This window comes from Phalangium opilio, unplaced genomic scaffold (genome assembly GCF_054372755.1).
Source record: "Phalangium opilio isolate 3A_F unplaced genomic scaffold, DU_Popi_V2 ptg000246l_1, whole genome shotgun sequence".
Lineage (NCBI taxonomy): Eukaryota > Metazoa > Arthropoda > Arachnida > Opiliones > Phalangiidae > Phalangium > Phalangium opilio.
The window spans coordinates 5,630,189-5,656,048 of NW_028324225.1; the positions used below are offsets into that span (position 1 = coordinate 5,630,189).

The window sequence follows — 25,860 nt, forward strand, 5'->3', positions numbered from 1 at the left end:
AAAATCCTCTACTGATTCCTTATCCTTCTGACTTCTTTGGGAAATCTCTATTTTAAGCTTCGAGTCAGCTTCAGAATCTCTAAATTGAGCCTTAAAATGTCTTTTAAAGGTTTTCCAAGCTAAGTGAGGATGATTATGGTTTGAGCTACAAATAGCATCATACTGACGGATTAAATCCCTGTACCAGTATAAAGCATGGCCTCGTAAAAGAAGAGGCATTGCTGCTAACCTATCTTTATTCGAAAGCTTACGAAATTTAGCATATTCTTCAAAAGCAGCTAAAAACTCTGAGGCATTATCATTAGATGAACCCGTAAATGCTAATCTTTCTGGAGGTTCAATAGCGACTTTTCCCGTTTGAACTACTGGAGGATATCGCAGTTAAGAAAGCATCCTCTCCTGCCTTCGAAAAGTACACTATTTTTCAGAATGATCTTTTCTTCTTTACTTTCAATTGGCGTTTCACGCGGGTTAAGCAGAACGTGTGCCTGCAATTTAGCGATACTGGATCCGAGATAAATTCCTGGCAAATTACAGAGATGAAAGAATCCTTCACTTTTTCCATAAATACCTGAACAATAAGGGTGGAACTTGTATGCAATAGACGCATTATTTTTTTTTCTTCTTCTTCTACTTTTAATTGTATTTGTCGCTTAAGACAACTTTGGCAAAAAGTGTTGCCACATGTTAGACTTACCGAATCGGTCACAAATTATGGCATATAGCGCATGTGAACTTTCGTTGTTCTTCGAGACCAGTTTGGCAAATGTATGTCTACATGTCAAAGATACCGGATCTTTATTCATAAATATACCACATATCGAGCACTGAAGGCGTTCAATTACTATTTCCTTAAATACCTGAACAATTTACAAAGGTGAAAAAACCAAGCAATGGACTAAAAGGTGAGGCATAACGTGAGTGTTACTGGATCGCTGATAAAATCCTCGCAAATTACACTCACGAAAGTTTCAATGACTCTTAAATTCCTGAAATGATAACAATATATAAAGGTGTAAAAAAACGATGTGGACCCTACAACCGGTATCGTTAACATGAAAATTTAAATTCGGTTTAATCGCGTTTCTCTTACCTACATTTTTTTCATCTTCTTTGTTCTCCAACGTTGCCTACCGAGGCCCAACAGATCACGCGGTACTGTGTTCGAAAATTTTAGAGGAATATGTTTGGAATATTATGGTTTAGACCCTGGTTACGCATTTACAAGCCCTGTATTTGATTAGGAAGCTGCTCTACACATGAATAAAGTTAAAATGGAGTTTCTAGACCCCGACATGCACCTTTTTATTTAAAAAGGAATTCGAGGTGGTGTTAGCATGATAAGTCATAGATACGCTAAAGCAAATAATCCGTATATTCCCGAAACATATGATACAGCTAAACCAAATAGCTATTTTATGTACCTTGGTGTACATAATTTGTATGAACAAGCCATGGGAATGCCATTACCTATATCTTATTTTCAACGGGTTTCACACCATGATCTGCTACACTATACCGAGTCTCATATTTTAAACTGCCCAGATGATTATCCTTGTGGGTTTATTTTAGAGGTGGATTTGGATTATCCTGAAGAGTTACATGAGGACCATAACGATTATCTGCTAGCACCAGAGTCTATTAAAATTAGGGAACACATGTTTTCAGGTTTTTATATTGGAATGATGGAAAAATTAGATTTTTAAATCAAAGACTCTCTTCCAAAACTAACACCGAATACGATAGAGATAAATACGTTATCCATTATCGAAACTTGAAATATTATGTTACTAAGGGAATGAAACCCTCAGCTGTCCATCGTATTATATTATTTAGACAAGAAGCCTGCCTTCGACCCTTTATTGATTTTAATACCGAGGAACGTCCAAGTTTGATTTCTCCAAAAATCTTTGAACTATTAAATAACAGCGCGTACGGAAAGACAATGGAAAATCTCCGCACCCGAATTGATTTCCATCTAGTTACGTGAGCGTTACTGGATCGCTGATGAAATCCTGGCAAATTACACAAACGAAAGTTTCAATGACTCTTAAATTCCTGAAATGATAACAATATATAAAGGTGGGAAAAAACGAGGTGGACGCCACAACCGGCTTCGTTAACGTGACAATTTGAATTCGGTTTAATCGCGTTTTTGTTACGTACATTTTCTTCTTCTTCTTTTTTGTTTCAGATTTACCGCGCGGTGCTCGGTTCAAAAATTGTAGAGGTATGTGTATGAAATATTATTGTTTAGACCCTGGTCACGCATTTACAAGCCCTGGATTTGCTTAGGAAGCTGTTCTACACATGAATAAATTTAAACTGGAGTTTCTAGACCCCGACATGCATCTTTTTATTGATAAGGGAATTCGAGGTGGTGTTAGCATGATAAGTCGTAGATACGCCAAGCGAAAGCGAAGACTGCTTATATCACGCACGCGGGGAAGTACGAGTTCGAAGTACTTCCGTTCGGTCTATGCAATGCGCCGTCGTCGTTTCAACGACTCATCGACGAAGTCTTCAGGGATGGACATCACTTTTCCATCTGTATGACATCGATATTCCATCCAGTTTATGTCAAATATGTATAAGTCACATAGAAGTAATAAACATTAAGTCAGCTGACTTGATCAGTCGTAGAGTTCTATTCACAAGGGTTTGTTGCAAGTTTGATGAACTCAGTGCCACCACCCGGGATCGAACCAAATAAATTAGTTTTATTTTAAATAGATTTTTAACGGTAGTAAAAAAACATTAAATCTTGGAAATTAGGTTGAAATTGGATTTCCTAGTCCCGTCACAGCACAAAACGTTATTAAGCATGTAACCGTAAAATTTAAAACTAGGAAAGGGGCCTAATTTCACGGCGCAAAAAGATATTAAATAAAAACTAGCAATATAGAAGTTCCCGGGTTACCCGTTTAAAGGACTTATTGTCCATGACTAAAATATATTTACCAAATAATCCATTTTGAGAAAAAACGCCGGGGTAATCGATTTAATACTTTTTATTGACCAAAACAAAAACACGTTGCAACTTGAACGTGGTTGCTGAGACTGACTACTCTGACAGCGGCGGCGGGGGTTTTTATCCCCGCCCGCCAAAATATTTTTTAACAAAATTATAGCCAGTGGCGCTTAAGGCGCCACTTGTGGAAAACGTATAAACAAAAATATAAAGCAGACGACGCGGACTTTTCCTCGGGAGGGAGGTTCTGGCGGAGGACGGTTACATCCTCCCCCCAAAGAAAAGTCGTCTGCTCACTGTGAGTCCGACTCCGGGGAGTCACGCGGCTCGGGCGATCGTCTCTTGGCGGTCGCAGCGCCCTCTTTCTTCGCCCGATGGCGGCGGCGGGCCTTATAGGCCTCGCTCCGCTTGGGCCTCGGTTTGAAACAATTGCTCTCGTGATGCCTCCCTATTTGACATCGGCGGCACAGTGTATATCGTTCGTCCGGGATCATGGTTTCCGGGGCGGTTTTTGGTCTGACCGCTGCTTCTGAGGGAACGGGCGTCGCTGACGCGGAACCTCCGTGGCCACTGTCGTCTTATACGGCAGACCGTATACCGGTGGTCGGTGGTTCCGCTGGTGGAGTGGTTCTGAGCAATAGGAGTCCCAAACCCCTACCACGTCCTCTTGCGGCGAGAGGAGCTGTATTCAGTACGGTCCCTCGGGCCCGTCCTCGTCCTAAAGGGCCAGTGGAGCCAGGGGCCGGAGCCAGGATGTCTGGCACGGGCGATACTCGTCCGAAATCCGAGGGACGACACAAAAGACCAGGGAGGTCAGCGGCGGCCTCTGGTGGGGCGGCCGCCGCGGCTGCGTCGGACTGAGGCGTCCAGTGCACTGCCGCTTCGGCGTGGGCTACCGACGCGGCGCGGGCTACCGCCTCTAGATGTTCGGCTACATCTGCCTGTACTTCTTGCGTGGCTTGTCGACGAGGATCTGTCTGAGCCTCAGCTTCGGCGGTGCTTGCCACTTCGGACACGTATCCCGGGGGAGGGGCGTCCAACGCTCGTGCGACGCACGGGGCAAATAACAGGCCTTCGCACCGCAAGCAAGGACAGATCATGGCCCTCAGGAGACGTAACCCCGCCAGATCCAGGATGAGAATAGGGCGCTCCTCCTGGATTACTAGTGGTGTAATAGCGGCGGAAGTGTCTTCTCCCACACGGGACATCCGCAGCACCGGAGACTGGGCCAATAAAAGGTCCATAGGGGCAGACGGCCAACGCTGCCGGAAAGCCTGAAGCTGCCATTCCTGCAGTCAACAGTTTATAAGTTTGCGGTTCGAACAGTTTCCCACGGCTCGCGCGATATCGCTTGCCGCGAAAAGTTAAAATCACGCGAAGTCACATCGGTGATACCATGCACGCGTAAATAGTTCGCAACGTCCGGGCGAGACCGGAGAGTCTTATGCGGATATTGTTCTGGAGGATGATAGTAAATGTCCATTTCCGGACCTCCAGGCTTAGGATTCTTCCTCAGCACTATCTCACGTTTCCATCCTTTACGAAAAGGGTTTACGAATCTCATGGGATTGATGGGAACAGGGTTGGACAATTCCATTTCGTCTTCCTCAGATTCGGAGGAAGAACTTGAATCGTCAGGGTGAGATAGAGGAGAGGGTGGAGGGAGAGACTTCTCCCTCGAGCTCCTATCAGGGGAGGAAGATGGAGAGGTTGGAGGGAGAGACTTCTCCCTCGAGCTCCTATCAGGAGAGGAAAGTGGAGAAAGGTATGGCGACATCCGATTCACTCGGAAGACCGCGGGAGGATCTGAGAATAAGGCGAATGCGTCTGGCTCAGATTCCTCAGGTAGATCAGAGACTTCTGGGAAAGGCTCTGGACCTTCTTCCGATGGGGAAGAAGAGGATCCATTGGAGGATGAAGAGGAGGGTTGATTTCTCCTCGCTTCTTCACCAGACGACTCGGTCTGCGCTTCTTGATCTCTCAACAGTCGTTGTCTTCGTTCTCGCCGAGTCTCACGACGTTCGTCACCAGTACTGACTCCAGCGTCCTGAAGTATAGGTACGGAGTGTGACGAGGTAGAACTTGAAGATGAGCTCCGTGACGTTGAGGATGACTGACTTCCGTCCGGTTGGCAGACATCTTTATTCGACCAATATAGCTTTAAGTGCGCGATATTCTCGATTCCTTTGCTTTCTCCGGTTTCTGGGTCTTCTAATTTGTATCGCAATCGGTCTAGTTTCCTTGAGATCTTGTAGGGACCATCCCATTTGGGACATAGCTTAGCGGCGATATTGGTTGCCGCTTGAGACAAGGGATGCGTCTCCTTCCAGACAAGTGCACCAACGGGAAATTCAATTCCTTCCCGCCTTTGATCGTAGTAGCGCTTCTGGTGTGCTTGCGCTTTCTTGGCCAGCTCCTTAGACAAAGCAAGTTGCTTCGCTAAAGCTGAGAGCGAGGCGGACCTTTCAACAAAGTCCGCTACTGGCATACCCACGTCTAAGTCCCAGGGAAATCTCGGTTCCCTACCCATGTTCAGGTAGAACGGAGTTCTTCCTGTTGTGGTGTGAGTAGTCGAGTCGATGGCGAACTGAATGAACGGTAAGTTCACATCCCATCTTCGGTGATCTCGACAAAGGAACATCGAAATGATTTCGCCCAGAACTCTGTTTGTGCGCTCCACGATGTTACTCTGTGGATGTTACGGAGTGATGTATCGTGGCTTGACTTTGAACATATTAAGAATGTCCTTCCAAAGTTGAGAAACGAATTGAGTTCCATTGTCGCTTACGATGGCTTTCGGACATCCGTAGCGAACTATCATGGAGACGAGTTTCTTCGCACACGTTCTGGCGGTGATGTTCTTCATCGGGTATAGTTCGACAAATTTGGTGGTATAGTCCGTGAAAACCAGGAGGTACTTGTGGTGGTGACGGCTTTGCGGTAGAGGTCCCATTATGTCCACTCCCAGCAAATCGAATAGCTCAGTTATGGCCGTAGGTTGCATGAGACCTGGACGTTTTCTATTGCGGGCCTTGTGCATCTGACACAAAGGACATCCGCGGACGTACTCAGTAACGTCCTGCCGGAACGATGGCCACCAGTATCTGGCTCGTACTTTGTCGAAAGTTCGATCTCGACCTCGATGTCCAGATAGAGGGTGGTCATGGAATAAGCGGATGGCGTCCCGCCGGAACCTCTGTGGCAAATAGATTTTTGCGGGTTGTCTACCATAGGCCTTTCGATACAAGACATCGTTCTTCAGTTCGTAGTACCGATGTCGTTGAGGATTATCTCCTGATAACTGGACTATGATGCCATTGGTGGCTTGTTCATCTTGTTGGGCACTTCGCACTTCTTCCAGCGTGAAAGAGTGGTACAATGCGTGATTGGCGGGAGGAGCTAATCCGCTACTGGTTGAGGACGAGGTCGACGTCATTGACGAGGATTTCGCTGGACTGGAATCTTCTGACGAGGACGGTGAAGTCATGTCTTCCAATGACATGGCTAATAGAGAGACAAGCGCTCTTGATAATGCGTCCGCAACCTTGTTCTCAACTCCCTTCTTGTGTATGATCTTGAAGTCATATGTTTGCAAGTACATTGCCCGACGAACAAGTCGAGAGTTTGGTTCTTTCAGTGTGAACAACCACTGGAGAGCTTTGTGATTGGTGATCACAGTGAACGGTATGTTCTCCAAGTATGGCCTGAACTTTCCAACTCCCCAATAGATGGCAAGACATTCCTTTTCCGTGGTTGTATATCTCCGCTGGACGTCGGTCAGTTGTTTACTGGCATAGGCAATAGGTACCTCGACGTCATCTTGAATTTGCGACAGGAAAGCTCCAAGTCCGGCGTCGCTAGCATCCGTTGTCAGGATACACGGCAACTTAGGATTGTAAGCCGCTAAAGGAGGCGCCATACAGATCGCATCCTTGATGGCCTGGAACGCTTCCTGCTGTTCTTCCTTCCACTGGAACGGAACGTCTTTCTTCTTGAGGTGGTTTAATGGGGCAACGATCTTGGAATACTGCGGGATGGATCGAGAGTGCCATCCCGCCATGCCCAGAAATCTTTGGATTGCTTTCACGTTTTTCGGGATTGGAAAGTCTACTATAGCCCTAGTCTTGGAGGGATCAATGTGAATCCCTCGTTCATTAACTATATGCCCTAACACGGTCGCTTCGCTTTGCGCAAAGCGACATTTCTTCGTCTGAAGCGTAAGTCCTGCTTCAGACAGTCGGTGAAAGACATATTCCAAGGCTTGCAAATGGTCTGCCCAAGTACTGGATGGAATGACGATGTCGTCCAGATAGACACAGATGGAAAAGTGATGTCCATCCCTGAAGACTTCGTCGATGAGTCGTTGAAACGACGACGGCGCATTGCATAGACCGAATGGAAGTACTTCGAACTCGTACTTCCCCGCTTGCGTGATAAATGCAGTCTTTGCTTTCGCTTGCGGATGGAGATCTATCTGCCAATAGCCGCTCTTTAAGTCCAGTGCTGTTATAAACTTTGGGGCACCCATTTTCCCTAACAGTTCCTCTATCCTCGGAAGCGGATACGGATCTTTCACGGTCACTTTATTTAAAGCGCGATAGTCTACGCAGAAACGTATCTTTCCGCATTTCTGGTGGACAAGTACCACCGGCGACGCGTAAGGACTAACGGATGGCTTCACGATACCGTCGCGGATCATTTCGTGAAGATGGTCCTCAATTATCCGTTTTTTCTCGTCGCTAACACGATACGCGCGTTGACTAACGGGAACATCGGTAGTAGTGTGTATCTCGTGATACACTAAGTTCGTACGTCCCGCCTTTTCCGAAAATAGTTTTGGAAATCGTAACAATAAAGTTTTTAAGTCTTCCTTCGGTTTAGGACTCAGTGTAGGCGACGCGAGAGCTTGTTCAACATCCTCGATAATCTGAGGTGTTGGAGTCAGGGCCGTATCTAGGCAGGGGCGAACGGGGCGGCCGCCCCGGGCGCCATAGATATGGGGGCGCCGAAATGTGTTCATTTGGCTTAGACGCGATGAATAAAAACTTATCCCGTTGCTGAAAAGCCTTTCATTTTTCTCGTCGAGACCCAACACAAAGCTTTCTTGGGTTTTAGAAACTTTCCATGGAAAGTTTATTTTCTCTCCTGAACGAAAACACGCCTTACCAGAGAGGGAGAGAGAATCAGTATAGGCAGCCGTGATCCATGCGTGGTGAAAACGGGGTTAAGTCTAGGGACACCGCGGTGCCTATGCGCTGCTTTCTCGCGCACAGTTGACGTAGGGGATGACAGAGATAAGGCGAGGAGGTCAATGCCCCACGCGCAAAGAACTAAAACTAAACGACGAAACGTACCGAAAATTATTTTTACTACCCCCCTATTTTCCAGATTTTATAAAGCGCGTTTCTATCTCCCTCTTTCTCTCCTCTTTGGCCTTACCTCCTGGAGAGCCAGGGAAATTACGGGCGTTTTACATGTTTACAAAGTAAATAGAGAGGGAATAGAAGCGTTAACCTTTTAACTTGCATTCATACGCTACGTGACATTCGATAAGGATACTACTAATGTCGTTTCAATAGTTTATATTCGAGTTTGGACTATTAATTCAACTCTTCACTTAATTTTAAAAGTTAAATCGACAATAAATTATGGCACCAAAGAAATCTGGGGCTTATTATAAAGCAAAAGCGAAGCAAAAACAGGCCGAAGATAAAAATCTTGCCAAGACATGGGCCAAATGGCTTCAATCTGAACCACTGCTCCCACTAGAAGATAAAGAATCTTCAACAAGTTCGACCCCAACGAATGAGCAAGTTAATTTGGAAGATGTAGTTGCAGACTCTTTACCAAAGCAAACGAGTACCGACAGAGACATTGCTACAGAAAATGTTTGTTCAAGTTCAATATTGAATGATTTCAAGCAAGACAGTGATACTGCATCTAACATTCAAAATGGAATTGATTTTAGCGATCCAGGTACGTGGAAACTCCCCTATCAAGAAAATTTTATAACAAGATTGGTAGAACATGGTCCTAAGCAAGATCTAGACGCCAATTATTTACTATCAGCTTCCAATAACGGAAGGCATTTTAGCAAAGAATGGTTCATGAAAATTCTTCCTAACGGCGAAGCAATAGAGAGACAGTGGCTTATGTATAGCAAGACGAAAGGTGCTGTATTTTGTTTTCCTTGCGTTCTATTTCGTAGCCAAACGCAACAATCTCCACAAAACATTGCCAACCCATTGAAGGGATTTTGTGACTGGAAAAAATTAAATCCCCGAGTTCGCGAGCATGAAAACTCTACTGAACATCGTAAAGCGTATATGACCTGGAAAGAGTTCGAGATGAGACTTAATACAAAAAGTGCAATTAACAACGAACTGGAAAACGCGATTGATTTAGAAGCACAAAAATGGAGACATGTATTGAAAGTTGTAGTTGACGTCATTCTTTTTTGCTCGACTAATAATATAGCTTTAAGAGGTTCATCGTCGAAAATTGAAACTCCGAACTGCGGAGTATTTCTTAATCTTATTAGCTTAATAAGCAAGTATGACAGTAAAATTGCAGAACACGTGAAAAAAGTAAAAGAAGGTCAAACGAATGTTACCTACTTTTCACCAGGTATTCAGAATGAAATTATAGCTTTACTTGGTTCGAAGGTGAGATCTCAAATTATTTCTCGAATAAAACATGCCAAGTACTACTCACTAATGTTTGACTGTACACCCGACGCATCACATAAAGAACAAATGACACAAATTATACGATATGTAACCATAGATGACGAAGGATGTTCTATTCAAGAAAGTTTCATAGGTTTTATTGAGTCGAAAAATAAAACAGGATTAGGATTAGCCAACGAGATTGAAGAAAAAATATCAGCGGATGGTTTGGAACTAAGAGATTGTAGAGGACAATGCTACGATAATGGATCAAATATGGCCGGTATATACAAAGGTGTACAAGCACGGATTTTGACTAAAAACGAATTAGCAACCTTTGTCCCTTGTGCCGCTCACTCTCTCAATCTTGTCGGTGTCCACGCAGCTAGCGTTACGCCTAAAATGATAACACTTTTTGGAACTGTACAAAGACTGTTTGTATTCTTCTCCAGTTCAACTGATAGGTGGGGATTGTTGACATCGGTGCTAAAAATCAGTTTGAAAGCAAGTAGCGACACAAGATGGTCAGCTAAAATGCAAGCCGTAGAATCACTTCATCAACAACTTCCTGGTGTCTTGTCTGTATTGAAACAGATGGTTGATTCAAAAAAAATTCCGAAACTGTTTCAACAGCTCAAAGCTTTATAAAACTTATTAACTATGACTTCATCTGTAGTTTGGGTTTGTGGGTTAAATTATTATGTTTAATAGACAGAGTTAATATTTCACTTCAGAGCCCAAATATTTCGATAAATATTGCTTCAAGAATGGTCAGAGGGCTTAGAGATTCTATTCTTCACGTTAGAGAAAATGATTCGGAGATTGAAAAACTATTAGTACTTGCTAAGGAAGCTTGCAAGGAAATGAATTTGGTACCTGAATTTAAAGAAATGAGAAAACGGAAGGTTAAAAGGATGAATTCAGAAAAAGCTGCTGATGAAGGGCATTTAATAAGTGAAGAACAAAAATTCAGACGAGAATCAAACTGTGTAATGGACAAAATTCTTTCAGAGCTTGAATGGCGTTTCATCAAGCTGCACCTTATTTCGAAAGAGTTCGAGTTCTTAAGTGGACAGTCGCTTTTGGAAATGGATTTAAGCGATCTAAAAAAATGTGCCAATAATTGTGCATTAAAATATAAAGAAGACATAGACCCCTTAGAAATTGCCTCTGAGATAGAAAGTTTAAAATTTCAAGCACCTTTATTAATTGAAAACCTAATTAGCACTACCCATTTGGACTTGCTCAATGAACTACACAAAAAAGGAATTGTAAGTGCATACCCGAACGTGGAAATTGCCATAAGAATTTTTTTAACTATTCCTGTGACAGTAGCGTCAGGTGAACGTTCATTCAGTAAATTGAAAATTATAAAAAATTACTTAAGATCCGTAATAGGCCAAGAAAGGCTCTCAAACATGGCTATTTTAAGTATAGAACATAAAATTTCCAACAGCTTGGATTATGATGATATTATCAACGATTTTGCAGCTGTTAAGGCTAGAAAAGTTTTTTTATAAATAAAGTTTTCATAAATGAGTGCTAAAAAGTTTAATTGTAAGGTTTTCTGATTTTGGCAGTTTTTGCTATGCGTAAGGGGCGCCAAATATTCTCTCGCCCCGGGCGCAATTTGCTCTCGGTGCGGCCCTGGTTGGAGTCGTTAACCCCGGGAGATTAAGCACGAATGGAAACGGTGTTCCGTCAATCTGACAAGTCTTTGTGCCGAAGTCCAAAATGGCACGATGTTTATAGAGGAAGTTTTTTCCCAAAATAAAATCGTTTGGCAAGGACGGAACGACGTGAAACTCTTGCGTTAGTTTCAACTGTCCTAAGCGGAAGTCTATTCGCGCGCGTCCCTTCGTGAAGGTATAACGTCCATCGCCTAACACTATACACTGAGTCTCTTCTTCTTCCGGAAGTACTAAGTCTGGTTTTAAAGTTCTGACTAAATTGCGCCACTGATATAAGCTGATAAAACACGCATCAGCGCCTGAATCTAGTCTGGTCGCGAAAGTCCCATGCGAATATACGGCATCTATGGCCACGGGAGGATCAACCTCACAGCGACGCACATCCATAGAGCCAATTTCCATAGGGGGCTTTACTTTCGTCTTCCCGCTTTCGCGTTTCCCGAAGCGTGCTGCGGCGCGACTTCTTGTTTGCTCGGACAGGCGGTAGCATAATGCCCTAAGCATCCGCACTTATAGCATTCTATGCGAGGTAGGATTTTACTTTACTTAACTAACTCAACCAACACTTGATTCTGACTAATTAGGCCACGGGGAGTTCGAAAAAAATAGTGAAAAAATTCCAAACCCGCCGCAAGTTGGTCAAAATTTTTTTCCAAAATTTGAAAATTGCATGTACTTACCGCCATTAAGACCGCTACGCGCCTAAACGCATTCTGCCCTCGATCTTGAAAAACTACCCGGACTCGCGACGGAAATCAGGGAGCACACACTGCGGAAATATAGCTATGAAATTTTAAACACCCACTGAAACACATAGAATTCTCATACCAGAATAGAAAAATATTTGAAGCAAGCTCCAATTTTAAAATAAACAACGATATTTTGCTAAATTGCGTAGATTATTTCGGAAGTAAATGAAGATAAACAATAATATTTTGGAAAAGGCGAAACATTACTTGGGAAGTAAATGAAGATAAACAATAATATTTTGGAAAAGGCGAAACATTATTTGGGAAGTAAATGAAGATAAACCACAATATTTTGGAAATGGCGTAACATTATTTGGGAAATAAATGAAGATAAACAACAATATTTTGGAAAAGGCGTAAAATTATTTGGGAAGTAAATGAATTAGATAAACCACAATATTTTGGAAAAGGCGTAACATTATTTGGGAAATAAATGAAGATAAACCACAATATTTTGGAAAAGGCGTGACATTATTTGGGAGATAAATGAAGATAAACCACAATATTTTGGAAAAGGCGTAACATTATTTGGGAAATAAATGAAGATAAACAACAATATTTTGGAAAAGGCGTAACATTATTTGGGAAGTAAATGAATTAGTTAAACCACAATATTTTGGAAAAGGCGTAACATTATTTGGAAAATAAATGAAGATAAACCACAATATTTTGGAAAAGGCGTAACATTATTTGGGAAATAAATGAAGATAAACCACAATATTTTGGAAAAGGCGTAACATTATTTGGGAAATAAATAAAGATAAACCACAATATTTTGGAAAAGGCGTAACATTATTTGGGAAATAAATGAAGATAAACCACAATATTTTGGAAAAGGCGTGACATTTGGGAGATAAATGAAGATAAACCACAATATTTTGGAAAAGGCGTTACATTATTTGGGAAATAAATGAAGATAAACCACAATATTTTTGAAAAGGCGTAACATTATTTGGGAGATAAATGAAGATAAACCACAATATTTTGGAAAAGGCGTAACATTATTTGGGAAATAAATGAAGATAAACAACAATATTTTGGAAAAGGCGTAACATTATTTGGGAAGTAAATGAATTAGATAAACCACAATATTTTGGAAAAGGCGTAACATTATTTGGGAAATAAATGAAGATAAACCACAATATTTTGGAAAAGGCGTAACATTATCTGGGATGATAAACAATATATTTTGGAAAGGTGGTCGCTTATTTGGAAAATTATATAAAATTTGCTTAAAATGTGGCTCTTAGCGTTACCCGTGAAACACCACTTGGAGGTGGCCACACGTCGTTTCTCATGTGGAGTTTTGTTTAGGCAGGTCCCTTGCCTACTACCCAAAAAATCCAGAGGGGGGAAGTTTTGCTGGCAGGTCCCCTTGCCTACTGCCCAAAAAATCCAGAGGGGGGAGTTTTGCTGGCAGGTCCCCTTGCCTACTGCCCAAAAAATCCAGAGGGGGAGTTTTGCTGGCAGGTCCCCTTGCCTACTGCCCAAAAAATCCAGAGGGGGAGTTTTGCTGGCAGGTCCCCTTGCCTACTGCCCAAAAAATCCAGAGGGGGAGTTTTGCTGGCAGGTCCCCTTGCCTACTGCCCAAAAAATCCAAAGGGGAGTTTTGCTGGCAGGTCCCCTTGCCTACTGCCCAAAAACTAAAAAAACACCAACTCATTCACCGTTGAAATCAACGGTATTGTCTTCGTTTTGCCCACGAATAAGGAATGCCGGCTGTGTTTCAGGATTTAGAGTGTCCAGTTCTTCCTCCGACACACCAACTTCAATAAGCTCAAGGCCTTTTTTCCCTGGACCAGGATAGCAAGCTTTGACGTCCTCCAAGAAGCGACTAAAGTTGGTTCCAGGAGGAAGCCAATCACCATCCTGGTCTTTGAAAAAAAGACACCTGTACCAGTAAGAGGCCATATAACCATTTAACGCCCTGTCGGTTCTGTAAGATTTAATAGCATCCTTTACGTGCCTATTCCGGTTTTCTACGTTATTGGTATGAGCTCGTGAATCTTCAGAGTTCACGAACTCATACTTATGGAGCACCGTTAAGTGTTCTTGAAACCCCATCAATGTACAGTTCATATACATTGGCGCTCCGTCAGACACAATTAGACATCCGGGGGCTATATATCTAGCCATCTGGCTCCACAAAACGGCACGGGACTTATTTCTAACTCTCAAAAAGAGACCATCTTTTGTGTCTCTGCAATAAATCCCAAAAATGCATATTGTTTCCCTGGCCAACTCCGCCCCTCGATGGTATTTGCGGGTGTGAAGGTATGTTTCGTCCACCTCCACAAACAGTCCTGGTCCTCCAATCTGGACTTTGTCGGCCCTGTTCGATATGATAATTTCAGTCACTTCGCGGCACATGGAATAGTAATCAACGACTGTTCGCGAGGAACATTCACTATGGGTTATAGCGTCGGTGACGCTCATTTTACACACCCAAAGGAAAACGAGAAAAAGATTGTCGGTAACCGACAAGTTTTGATTATAAAACCAGGTGTTTTTGGAGGGGACGAAAGCCTTGACACACTCGGAAGCTAAATACTCGGGAACCTTTTTCTTCGCAGCACTTAAAGCCTTTCGCTTGTTTGCTCGAGATTGCCCAGCAGAACATCGGATTATGTATCCAAACAGCATTTGGGCGTTGAACACCCCCACAAGAAATCCATTGATATTGCCATCGTTGGACTTATTCCCGCAGGAACAAGCTATCTTTCTTTCATTGAAAGAATTAAGGCTTGGAACCAAGTCCAGAGAAACAACCAAAGTTTTAGCATCCGTTTCAGATTTAGCCTTCAACTCTTCGTTCATGGATGGAAAAAAACCACCCCAATTTTTTAATGAAATACTGTGGAAAAACTGTTCCACACTTTCAAAATTAGGGTTTTCGAAAGTTGGATTTTCCATCTTTGAATATTGCTTCCCAGTTCCCAACAAAAATGTTTCTCCTAAAAAAGTTATTCCTCCCACCAAAAATATGTTTCTCCTAAAAACGTTACTCCTCACACCTAGAACGTTTCTCCTAAAATAAGTTTTTCCTCCCAGCAAAATATTTGCGCTAAAATGAGATTAAACCTTCGCCTTAACTCGCTCAGACGCGTCTGACAAGAAAAAAAGGCCTCAGTTTGCGCGAAGAAGGATCGCCCCGTTACGGTTGTCATGGTAACGGGGCGATTTTTCTTCGTTACCATAGCAACGGCTCGCGCGAACTGAGGCCTTTTTTTTCTTGTCAGACGCGTCTGAGCGAGCTAAGGCGAAGGTTAAATAAAACTTATTTTAGGAAAATACTTTGGTGGGAACATTCATTTTTTGTGGGAAGAGTTAATTATTGAAATAAAATCGTAATTTATGGCTTTCAAAAGCAATCGCGTTGCAGCTATGAGAAGGTTGCTAAATGGAAAGGATGTAACAGATTTCAGCAGAGTTCCTGAACATATTGTGTGTGCCTTTTTTGACGAATGTACGTATTTAAAAAGAATGCAATTTGTAGCATTCTGCATATTGAATGGTATATCAGAGTACAATTTTTGGCGAATCATTCGTTGGAAAGATTGCTCAAGGCAGGACGAACGTAATGTTGCAAATCTTTTCATTTACATGAAAAAACGGGAAAATCTTTGTAGATTTTATTCCTACAATATTCATTCAGGGCTTATTGAATATTTAGATGGGGCCATTAGATATTTTGGCTCTCGAATTGAGTCGCCTTAATTAAGTTAAATTATTCTACAGGGCCGGTAGGCCCTTGTAGATATGACTTGATACCGTTTTGTAACGTTAAAGTAATATTCACCCGCTTTTGCTAATTTCCTATGGAGATTAACATGGGTTTTTCGTGATTTTTCCCCACCGATAACTTAAAAACTACAGCGAAGATACTTTTCGGAATTATCTTAAATTAACAATTAAGTATTCAGGGTGTGCTATCAGCCAGTTTGATCAAAACAATCAAGTCTAAGTATGTCAATTTTAATTAATTACAGAAGTACGGCTTTGACCATCGTGATTGGACATAATCTCTAGATCTCTTGGAAAACTCAGTGTTATTACGTATTTGTAGTGTGCTGTTTATCACGTCCGCTTCACACGCGGAAGGTCCCAGGTTCGAGCCCTGGTAGATACATGTATTGACCATCGTGATTGGACATAAGAATTAGCTAGATCTCTTGGAAAACTCAGTGCTACCACGTATCTATTGTGCAGTGGTTATCACGTCCGCTTCACACGCGGAAGGTCCCAGGTTCAAGCCCTGGTAGATACATGTTTTGACCATCGTGATTGGGCGCTTGAATTAGCTAGATCTCTTGGAAAACTCAGTATTACCAAAAGCGGATTATGCTTCACACATAAAGTACGTAAGTCCCACTTTTCCATAGCTTTGACCATGGATTTCATGATATTCCCGAAGTAAAAACTAAGCAGACGAAAAAAAAAGCTTTTAACCAATCATGAGCCCCCTAACCATAGATAACCTCTTTAATGCCAGACCAATAGGCGACGGCTATTACTATTTTCTTGCATGGGACCTCGACTCAACCACGCCGTCGACATAACCGGGAGGCCCGGAAGGCGAATTTGCGGTACCGTTTCGTAGTCGTTATAAAATATTCAACGTTTTAAAGCTCAAGTTTCGAAATGATTTGAGACATTTACTTAGTCTTCAACTAAATAAGATAAGATTTTCTTTAAATTTCAACAAAAAATAGCTCTACACTAAGCCTTTGCTAGATATCAGTGGCTGAGGCCGAGCGGCGCATCTCGAGCTGCCGGCGGACGAGGCTTGCCGTAACGGCGAGAACAGAAAAATATCTCGTTAAAAACAGATGCACGGTGTCTTAAACTGAAAAACTCAGTGTTATTACGTATCTGTAGTGTGGTGGTTATCACGTCCGTTTCACACGCGGAAAGTCCCAGGTTCGAGCCCTGGTAGATACATGTTTTAACCATCGTGATTGGACATAATAATTAGTTAGATCTCTTTCAAAACTTAGACTTACCACGTGTCTGTGGTGTAGTGGTTATAAAAAATATTTAACAATTATTTCACTTCACTTGGTTTAATAATGTGACATAGGTAGCATACTTTTTCCCTACTTTTAAAACCATTAAACTAAGTAATATTAGAAGTTCAACAGATTGTCAAAAAAAAGATGTTAAAAGCCACTGTAAATGGTGCTTAAATACCTAATATTTCCTTAATACTTTCAAATAATATTAGTAAATGGCGTGAATTGATCATAGAAATGGGGTTAAAGTACACCCTAAATGATGTCTTTTTTGGCACTGGAAAAAACAGCATATATGGTGTTTGAATGCACCATTATATTTTAGAGTGCAAATGTATGACGGTAAAGCAAACATAATTATTCAAAATTTAATTACATTAAGACTGAAGTGACAGATATTATATAAAAACGTCTTGGTTTGGACCAAGGCCGAAAAAACAAACGATATGTGTGAGGTTTATCAATTGACTGAAGTTCCAGATATTGAAATTGTTTTCTAGTTATTTTTATCCACTCAATCCTTAATCAATATTTAATTCAATCAACTGATTTTACTGTTAATCGATCTAGTCCCTCTAAATTAATTAAAAAAATTACATATCTACGCTTTTTCAAGAACAATTAGTTTCATGATAAAATGTTTTCGGAAAATGTAATTGTTCTTGAAGAAGCGTAGATATGTAATTTTTTCAATTAATTTAGAAGGGCTAGATCGATTAACAGTAAAATCAGTTGATTGAATTAAATATTGATTAAGGATTGAGTGGATAAAAATAACTAGAAAAAAATTTCAATATCTGAAACTTCAGTCAATTGATAAACCTCACACATATCGTTTGTTTTTTCGGCCTTGGTCCAAACCAAGACGTTTTTATATAATTTAGTTTTGGATTGGTATCTTTCATTCTTGAGTACTAGCTTTTTTAAGAGATTTGCTGGAATTTCAGTAAATATATACGGCAGTAGGCAAGGGGACCTGCCTAAACAAAACTCCCCATGAGAAACGACGTGTGGCCACCTAAATTTCCAAATAAGTGACCGCCTTTCCAAAATATGTTGTTTATCATCCCAAATAATGTTACGCCTTTTCCAAAATATTGTGGTTTATCTTCATTTATTTCCCAAATAATGTTACGCCTTTTCCAAAATATTGTGGTTTATCTTCATTTATTTCCCAAATAATGTTACGCCTTTTCCAAAATATTGTTGTTTATCTTCATTTATTTCCCAAATAATGTTACGCCTTTTCCAAAATTTTGTGGTTTATCTTCATTTATTTCCCAAATAATGTTACGCCTTTTCCAAAATTTTGTGGTTTATCTTCATTTATTTCCCAAATAATGTTACGCCTTTTCCAAAATATTGTGGTTTATCTTCATTTATTTCCCAAATAATGTTACGCCTTTTCCAAAATATTGTGGTTTATCTTCATTTACTTCCCAAATAATGTTACACCTTTCCCAAAATATTATTGTTTATCTTTATTTACTTCCGAAATAATCTACGCAATTTAGCAAAATATCGTTGTTTATTTTTAAAATTGGAGCTCGCTGGTATGAGAATTCTTTGTGTTTCAGTGGGTGTTTAAAATTTCATAGCTATATTTCCGCAGTGTGTGCTCCCTGATTTCCGTCGCGAGTCCTTGTTATTATATTTACCCCCCCCCCGGGTAGTTTTTCAAGATCGAGGGCAGAATGCGTTTAGGCGCGTAGCGGTCTTAATGGCGGTAAGTACATGCAATTTTCAAATTTTCAAAAAAATTTTGACCAACTTGCTGCGGGTTTAGAATTTTTTCACTATTTTTTTCGAACTCCCCGTGGCCTAGTTAGTCAGAATCAAGTGTTGGTTGAGTTAGTTAAGTAAAGTAAAATCCTACCCTATGGGACTTAAGTCGTTTTGCTCTGTCTGAGCCGGTGTAGGTCTATTGGTATTTCTTGCGGTTGGTGTCGCAACCTTTGATGTCGCACCTCCCCCCGGCGGTTTTGTTAAAAGCGCGGCGGTGGGAGAATTTCTTCTCCCACTGAATTTACGCGGGGTAGACTTTGAACTGTCTTTAGGATACAATGAGCTAGAAGGGGTCGCTCGTAAAATTTCTTCTGTTACGCGGCCCTTTTCTATGAAGCTGCGCATTGTCCTTATGCTGTCGTGAAAGACATGGATGCGTATGTCGGGGAGGATATTTCGCTTGCAAATACCGACCAGTTCAGAGTCAGTATACGGGACGCGTAGGTTCTGATTCATCGCGGTGATACTCGCGATGAACGCGTCAAAAGACACACTGTCGGATTGTTTAAATTGCACTATTTCTAGGCGGAGGGATTCCTCCGCTCGTACCGAAAAGAAATAGTCTCTAAACGCGCCTTTCACGGTACGCCACGTTAATGCTTGATTTGGCCTATTCAACTCTCTAAACCAAATTAATGCACGACCCCTTAATATTTGGGGTAGAAGCGCGATAATGTCATCTCCTGTCATGATGTGATAGTCAGCGAATTCCGTCAAAGTCCGAAGGAATTCCGGCGCGCTTTCACCTTCGACACCACTAAATATTAAGTGAGGGGGTGGTTTTGGCCTATTTTTGGCAGCTGGTCTAGTGCCTATGTTCGCTAACGTAGCTGCAAGTGTTTGAATAGTTTGAACCAAAACATTGGGCGCTGCACCGTGCGGTAGCGGCGACGGAGGTGGGATTCATCCTGCCGCTTGTCCTTGACCATGCATAGGACTAGTACCAAGGCTTGGAGGAGGAGTGTTCCTCCTCGGCGGAGTATAGGATCCCGGCAACTGCGCGATGAGCGCCGCGAACAAAGCTTGTGGGTCGGCGGGATTCATGACGCGACAGTTTTTCAAGCAAAGGCACAAGTAAAGTTCACAAGTACGCGTTTAAGTATAAATGGTAAGGGTAGTCTTAACGAGTCCTGGCAAGCTCGCCACTTTATGTAACAGTAAAATTTTAAACTAGGAAAGGGGCCTAATTTCACGGCGCATAAAGATATTAAATAAAAACTAGCAATATAGAAGTTCCCAGGTTACCCGTTTAAAGGACTTAATGTCCATGACTAAAATATATTTACCAAATAATCCATTTTGAGAAAAAACGCCGGGGTAATCGAATTAATACTTTTTATTGACCAAAACAAAAACACGTTGCAACTTGAACGTGGTTGCTGAGACTGACTACTCTGACAGCGGCGACGGGGGTTTTTATCCCCGCCCGCCAGAATATTTTTTAACAAAATTATAGCCAGTGGCGCTTAAGGCGCCACTTGTGGAAAACGTATAAACAAAAATATAAAGCAGACGACGCGGACTTTTCCTCGGGAGGGAGGTTCTGGCGGAGGACGGTTACAAGCAAACTTAACAATATCACAAATATGACATTTCTACTCAAATTTAGGTGTTGAATGTGTAAGATAGTGTGGGTTTGCGTTCTAATTAATCATTAGAATTATATTACATTTAAAAACATCTAGTATTAACTATTACAATGATTAAGATTAATAAATTTGGAATTATTAAATAAAATTGCTTAGTGATTGCTAGCCCCCCCTTTGTATGAATTAAAAATTGGAATGCAGATAGACAAGATTTAAATGATAAATAAAAAGTGATTTATGGATCTTAATGATTTTCGCAAAGTGTATTATTTATTATTTTCAGGGAATGAAATAAATGATTTTTACAAAATGAAATATTTATTATTTTTAAGTAATGAAATATTTATTATTTTTAAGTAATGAAATATTTATTATTTTTAAGTAATGAAATATTTATTATTTTTAAGTAATGAAATATTTATTATTTTTAAGTAATGAAATTATGATTTTTTAAAAAAAGAAAATGATTTTTACAAAAAAATTATTTATGTTACCAAGAATTTATACACTATAAGAATGCCTAGTAGTCACTAGATTTTACGCTTCTACTCTTACGACGGTGATAGCGGAAAAATAAGCCCCAACCCTTCCATGTCCGTCATTGCTCTGAGCTTTCCTATTGGATCCCGTGGGGACAGGTCATACAGACGCAAATGACGTATTCCGAATAGAGAAAAAAAAACTCGAGCAAAGTAAACAGAAAATGGAGGCTGCCACTGCCAGCGGTGCTGATTCTGCTGAAACGGTTCGCGAATGGTTTTTAATTGCCATTAACAAGTTAGTTAAAGATTTTGAACCTAACTTAATGGATTTTGAATACGTGTCTCTACGTGAAAATCGTTCGTTCCATAATTGTTTCTAAATCGAATCAAGTGTAGTATACTTATGATTTCGTGAGCTCTAGAAACCAAACCAAGGCTTAACGAAAAGGTAAAAGAGATAGATGGTGGAAAACATTGAGTAAGATAAAATATTAAGTCCCGCCTTGGTTTCCAGCCTCCCCCACCCATGAGGGGGGATTGTCGACTATCACGCGCGCACCCGACGCCTTTTTAGGCCTTCTTATAGTAAATTCCTTCTTGATGTTACTTACATAAAAAGAAAAAGGAAATTTACTTAAAAAACGAAAAAAAAAATTGTGATGGTGCTGTATGAAGCAAGATGACAAAATTATACTCTAATAAGAATGTTGTTGGAACACAGGAAATTAATTTAACTATCAGGGTTCGTACGGAACCTGGATAAGTCAGGGGTATGGAAAATAGTTGAAAAAATCAAGGAAAAGTCAGGGATTTTAAAAAAAATCCTAAAAAGGCAGGTATATGTCAGGGATTTCGTTTGGTATATTAAACCCTGCTTCGACCAATGCTAAATATGAGACAGGTGTGATGAAGTGAGCTTTGGTAAACACCTTTAAATGGTCAAGGATATTGCCAAAATTTGGTCAGGGATAACCTGGAAAAGTCAGGGATTTTGAAAGTAAAAATATCGTACGAACCCTGATATACAATACGGGCAGAAAAGCAAGTAACAAATACATTATAAGGCTACTTTTAATTTGAATTTTCGCGCGTTTCAAGCAACAGGTCCCTTCATTGGCATGATAACACCTTGACTAATCTGTAACCCACCAATTTAACTTGGAAACTATGAGACTTAACTCATAGCCTTAGCCAAACTTTTGCCTAGGAAACTATGAGACTTAACTCAGCCTTAGCCAAACTTTTGCCTATTCTGGAGCAATACATAGCTTACAAACATGGAGGATTTGTACCATTAACACAAGGAGACCAAGCCACCTAGAGTGTAAAATCGTCGGTTATTTTACACTCTAAGTTGCCTGGTCTCCTTATGAAAATGGTATGAATCCTCCTTGCGTGTAAACTATGTATACTATGCTCATATTTATAGGGCGCCAATATGCTTAAGGAACTATAGATAAATTTCACACATGGAGAATTCATACCATTTACACCAGGAAGCCGGGCTGCTTCTTAGCGCGAGCTACCGCCTCTAAATGGTGCTCCACGTCAGCCTGTACGGCTTTAGTCGACCGTTCTTGGGAGTCCGTTTGGACTTCGGCCACGAATGTATTGCCGATCTCGGATAGGAATCGCCTGGGAGGGGCGTCCAAAGCGCGTGCGACGCACGCCGCAAACAGTAAACCCTCACACCGAAGGCAGGGGCAGATCATGGCCCTGAGCAGGCGTAAGCCAGCTAGATCCAGGATAAGTATTGGCCGCTCCTCCTGAATCACGAGTGATGAAATGGCAGCGAAGGTGTAGTCACCCACGCGGGAAACCCTTAGCTCAGGAGACTGGGCGATGAGGAGGTCAGCTGGCGCGAACGGCCAACGTTGACGAAAAACTTGGATCTGCCATTCCAGCAGTCGGATCCCTTTACGGTGCCGTAGCAGCCGCAATGCCCCGTGGGAGACCATGATGAATGTCGCCGACAGCAAGACGGTCGCAAGAACTTGGCTCGAGTGGTAGGGGGGCATCATTGGTCTCGACGACAAGCACGAAAGTGCAAATCGGTCCCTGGAAGGCGTCAAAAGGTTATTAAATTGCGTTCCGACAGTTTGCCACGGTTCTCGCGAGATTCCTTTACGTGATATCTGTGATCGCATGCACCCGCAAATACTGTTCTTCGTCTGGGCGAGACCGAAGAGTCTTATGAGGAAAGTTCGCTGGAGGGTGATAATAAATGTCCAGTTCAGGACCTCCAGGTTTTGGGTTTTTTCTCATCACTATCTCACGTTTCTATCCTTTTCGAAAAGGATTGACAAATCGCATAGGATTTACAGGAATGGGGTTGTACAATTCAATTTCGTCTTCTTCGGATTCAGAGGAAGAACTGGAATCGTCAGGGTGAGATAGAGGAGCGGGTAGAGGGAGAGACTTCTCCCTCGAGCTCCTCTCTGGAGAGGAAGGAGGAGAAAGGTCTCGCGGCATCCGATTCCCTCGGAAAACCGCTGGAGGATCTGAGAAGAATCCGTCTGGTTCAGATTCCTCGGGCAGATCAGAGACTTCTGAAAAAGGCTCTGGTATATTTTCCGACGGGGAATAAGTCCCAGGGAAATTTCGGTTCCCTACCCATGTTCAGGTAGAAAGGAGTTCTTCCTGTGGTGGTATGTGTAGTCGAGTTGATGGCGAACAGGATGAATGGCAAGTTCTCATCCCATCTTCAGTGATCTAGACCAACGAACATCGAAATAATTTTACCCAGAACTCTGTTTGTGCGTCACACGCTGTTACTCTGAGGATGATACGGAGTGATGTCTCGCGGTTTCACTTTGAACACTTAAGAACGTCTTTCCACAATTGCTAAACTAATTGTGTCCCGTTGTCGCTTAGGATGGCTTTCCGACATCCGTAGCGAACAATCATTGAGACTAGTTTCTTCGCACGCGTTCTGGTCGTGATGTTCTTCATCGGATACAGTTCCACAAATTTAGAGCCATAATCCGTGAAAACCAGGAGGTATTTATGATGGTGACGGCTTCTTGGTAGAGGACCCATTATGTCCACTCCCAGCAAATCAAATGGCTCAGTAATGGCCGTAAGCTGCATGAGACCTGGAAGTTTTCTATTGCGGGCCTTGTGCATTTGGCACAAAGGACAATTGCGGACTTAATGTTTATTACTTGTATGCGACTTAGCTGTGGTACATATTTGACATAAACCAAAATTAATACCATTTAATTAAACAAAATAGTGTTATAAACGTCTTTAAAAAAACGGAACCTCAAACAAACAACGCTAGGTTTGTATATCGAAAATTTGGAAACCATGTTAGAAGTCAAATAAACCGCAATGGTTTCCCCCTTAAAATTTAATACAGCCCTTAGAATTTAAATAATTCGTAATGACAATATTATTAAATGATTGAATCTATATGGTTCCAGTTGTGTTGAAATGAGATCAATTAAATGTCTTTGATAATTAGCTATGGTAATTTCAGATACTTAATAGTTTGTTACGTATTTAACCAGAATTGATATTAATTTAACAATAAAGCGTTATAAAATAAGGAGCTTGAGAATAGGATCCTCTTAATAACCATAACCACGCCCATAAGCGTAAGTTTGGGACAATTTTTGGTAAGGGCAGGTAAAGTACATTTGCATCTAAGAAATATTTTTTTCCCAATAATTTCAGAAATTTTGGGTTCTTACAGTAGGCTTAGTAGCAGAACCACTTAACAGTGTTTTGCATATTTAATATAATCCAAAATTAATATCATTTAATTGAACATCGTGTTATAAACGACTTTAAAAAAACTCGGCCTCAAATTACAAGAGCGACATTGGCTTATTGAAATTTAGAAAATGTTTTGAGATCCATTGAACAGAAAGGGCTTTACCTTTAATGTAGAATTTGAATTTAAATAATTCAAATTTAAAATGTTATTAAATTGTAGAATCTATACAGTTCTGTTTGTCATAATTTTCCTTGAAAAGTTATCGCCAACGTTCAGTCAGCGACTCAGCGGAGGTTTCGTCATTAAGGTGTAAAATTTACCTCTATATCTTTTAATGTGTCCCAGCTGTCACAGATAACAATGTAGTAATTGATTGATCGACCAGTAAGATTTATAATTAATTTGTCTATAATTTATAATTTATAATTTATTTGCACCTACCGACAGTATTCGTAATGTCTGGCTTTTATCCCAAATAACCGAAGTTGATGTTGCCTTTAACATCAACGACAACATAACGCTATTTTGACCGAGGCTTAGCAAAACAAATTGCTTAATAATAAAATATTCTGGTGATTTTAAGATTATAATAATTGTAGTAAATTTCAATGACGTTTTTGTTACGAAAATAATAAAAATCAGACCTAATTAGCCTCCGTTTTAATTCCAATTAAAAACATTTTGTTTTTAACCGGGTGATCGAACGCCATGTTTTTCTTCCTCAAGTCCTATAACGGAAGCGGCGTAAATCACGAGTCCACCCAAAACGACGTAAGTTAGGGCATGTAATTAAAGTTATGAGAAACAATACTTAATCTAAATTTTTCTTAATGAAAAAATAGGCACCAATTATGATAATGGGGCTTTCATTTAAGAGCGTTTTCAAATCTATCAAACGTATAGTTATCTTTGTAAGGGTTAGGACAAAATGGGTAAGTTTGGAAAATTTCCCATGTTATTTCTATGGAGATTTTCCAGTTTTTCGTCATAATCTGTGATTAATTTTATGGAAATGTAAACCAGCCTTAACAACTTTATTTTTTATAAAATTAATTATTAGAAATATCTTCTTGAAATTTTAACCACACATTAAGGGCCAGGAATTTAGTTAAGTGGCAATTTTTCAAAACCGTAAACATAATTCGAAAAAGGTTAAGACAATCAAAAAACCATCCTTATACATTAGAGGCAG

General features: G+C 40.9%; 2 protein-coding genes and 2 non-coding genes across 4 annotated transcripts; all 4 read left to right on the forward strand.

The window, feature by feature from the left end:
* The first annotated feature begins 8,619 nt into the window (after window positions 1-8,619).
* LOC149612268 (zinc finger MYM-type protein 1-like) lies at window positions 8,620-10,287 on the forward strand. Its single transcript, XM_089858553.1, has one exon. The coding sequence runs from the start codon at window positions 8,620-8,622 to the stop codon at window positions 10,285-10,287; it is 1,668 nt and encodes a 555-aa protein (XP_089714679.1).
* A 119-nt stretch (window positions 10,288-10,406) lies between these two features.
* On the forward strand, window positions 10,407-11,159 carry LOC149612269 (zinc finger MYM-type protein 1-like). Its single transcript, XM_089858554.1, has one exon. The coding sequence runs from the start codon at window positions 10,407-10,409 to the stop codon at window positions 11,157-11,159; it is 753 nt and encodes a 250-aa protein (XP_089714680.1).
* Window positions 11,160-16,273: 5,114 nt separating this feature from the next.
* On the forward strand, window positions 16,274-16,346 carry TRNAV-CAC (transfer RNA valine (anticodon CAC)). Its single transcript has one exon. It is a non-coding gene; the product is annotated as a tRNA-Val (tRNA).
* Window positions 16,347-16,947: 601 nt separating this feature from the next.
* On the forward strand, window positions 16,948-17,020 carry TRNAV-CAC (transfer RNA valine (anticodon CAC)). Its single transcript has one exon. It is a non-coding gene; the product is annotated as a tRNA-Val (tRNA).
* Window positions 17,021-25,860: the final 8,840 nt, after the last annotated feature.

What these genes read in the sequence shown, in the direction of transcription:
- LOC149612268 (XM_089858553.1), top strand. Translation starts at nt 8,620, where the DNA reads ATGGCACCAAAGAAATCTGGGGCTTATTATAAAGCAAAAGCGAAGCAA.
- LOC149612269 (XM_089858554.1), top strand. Translation starts at nt 10,407, where the DNA reads ATGGTCAGAGGGCTTAGAGATTCTATTCTTCACGTTAGAGAAAATGAT.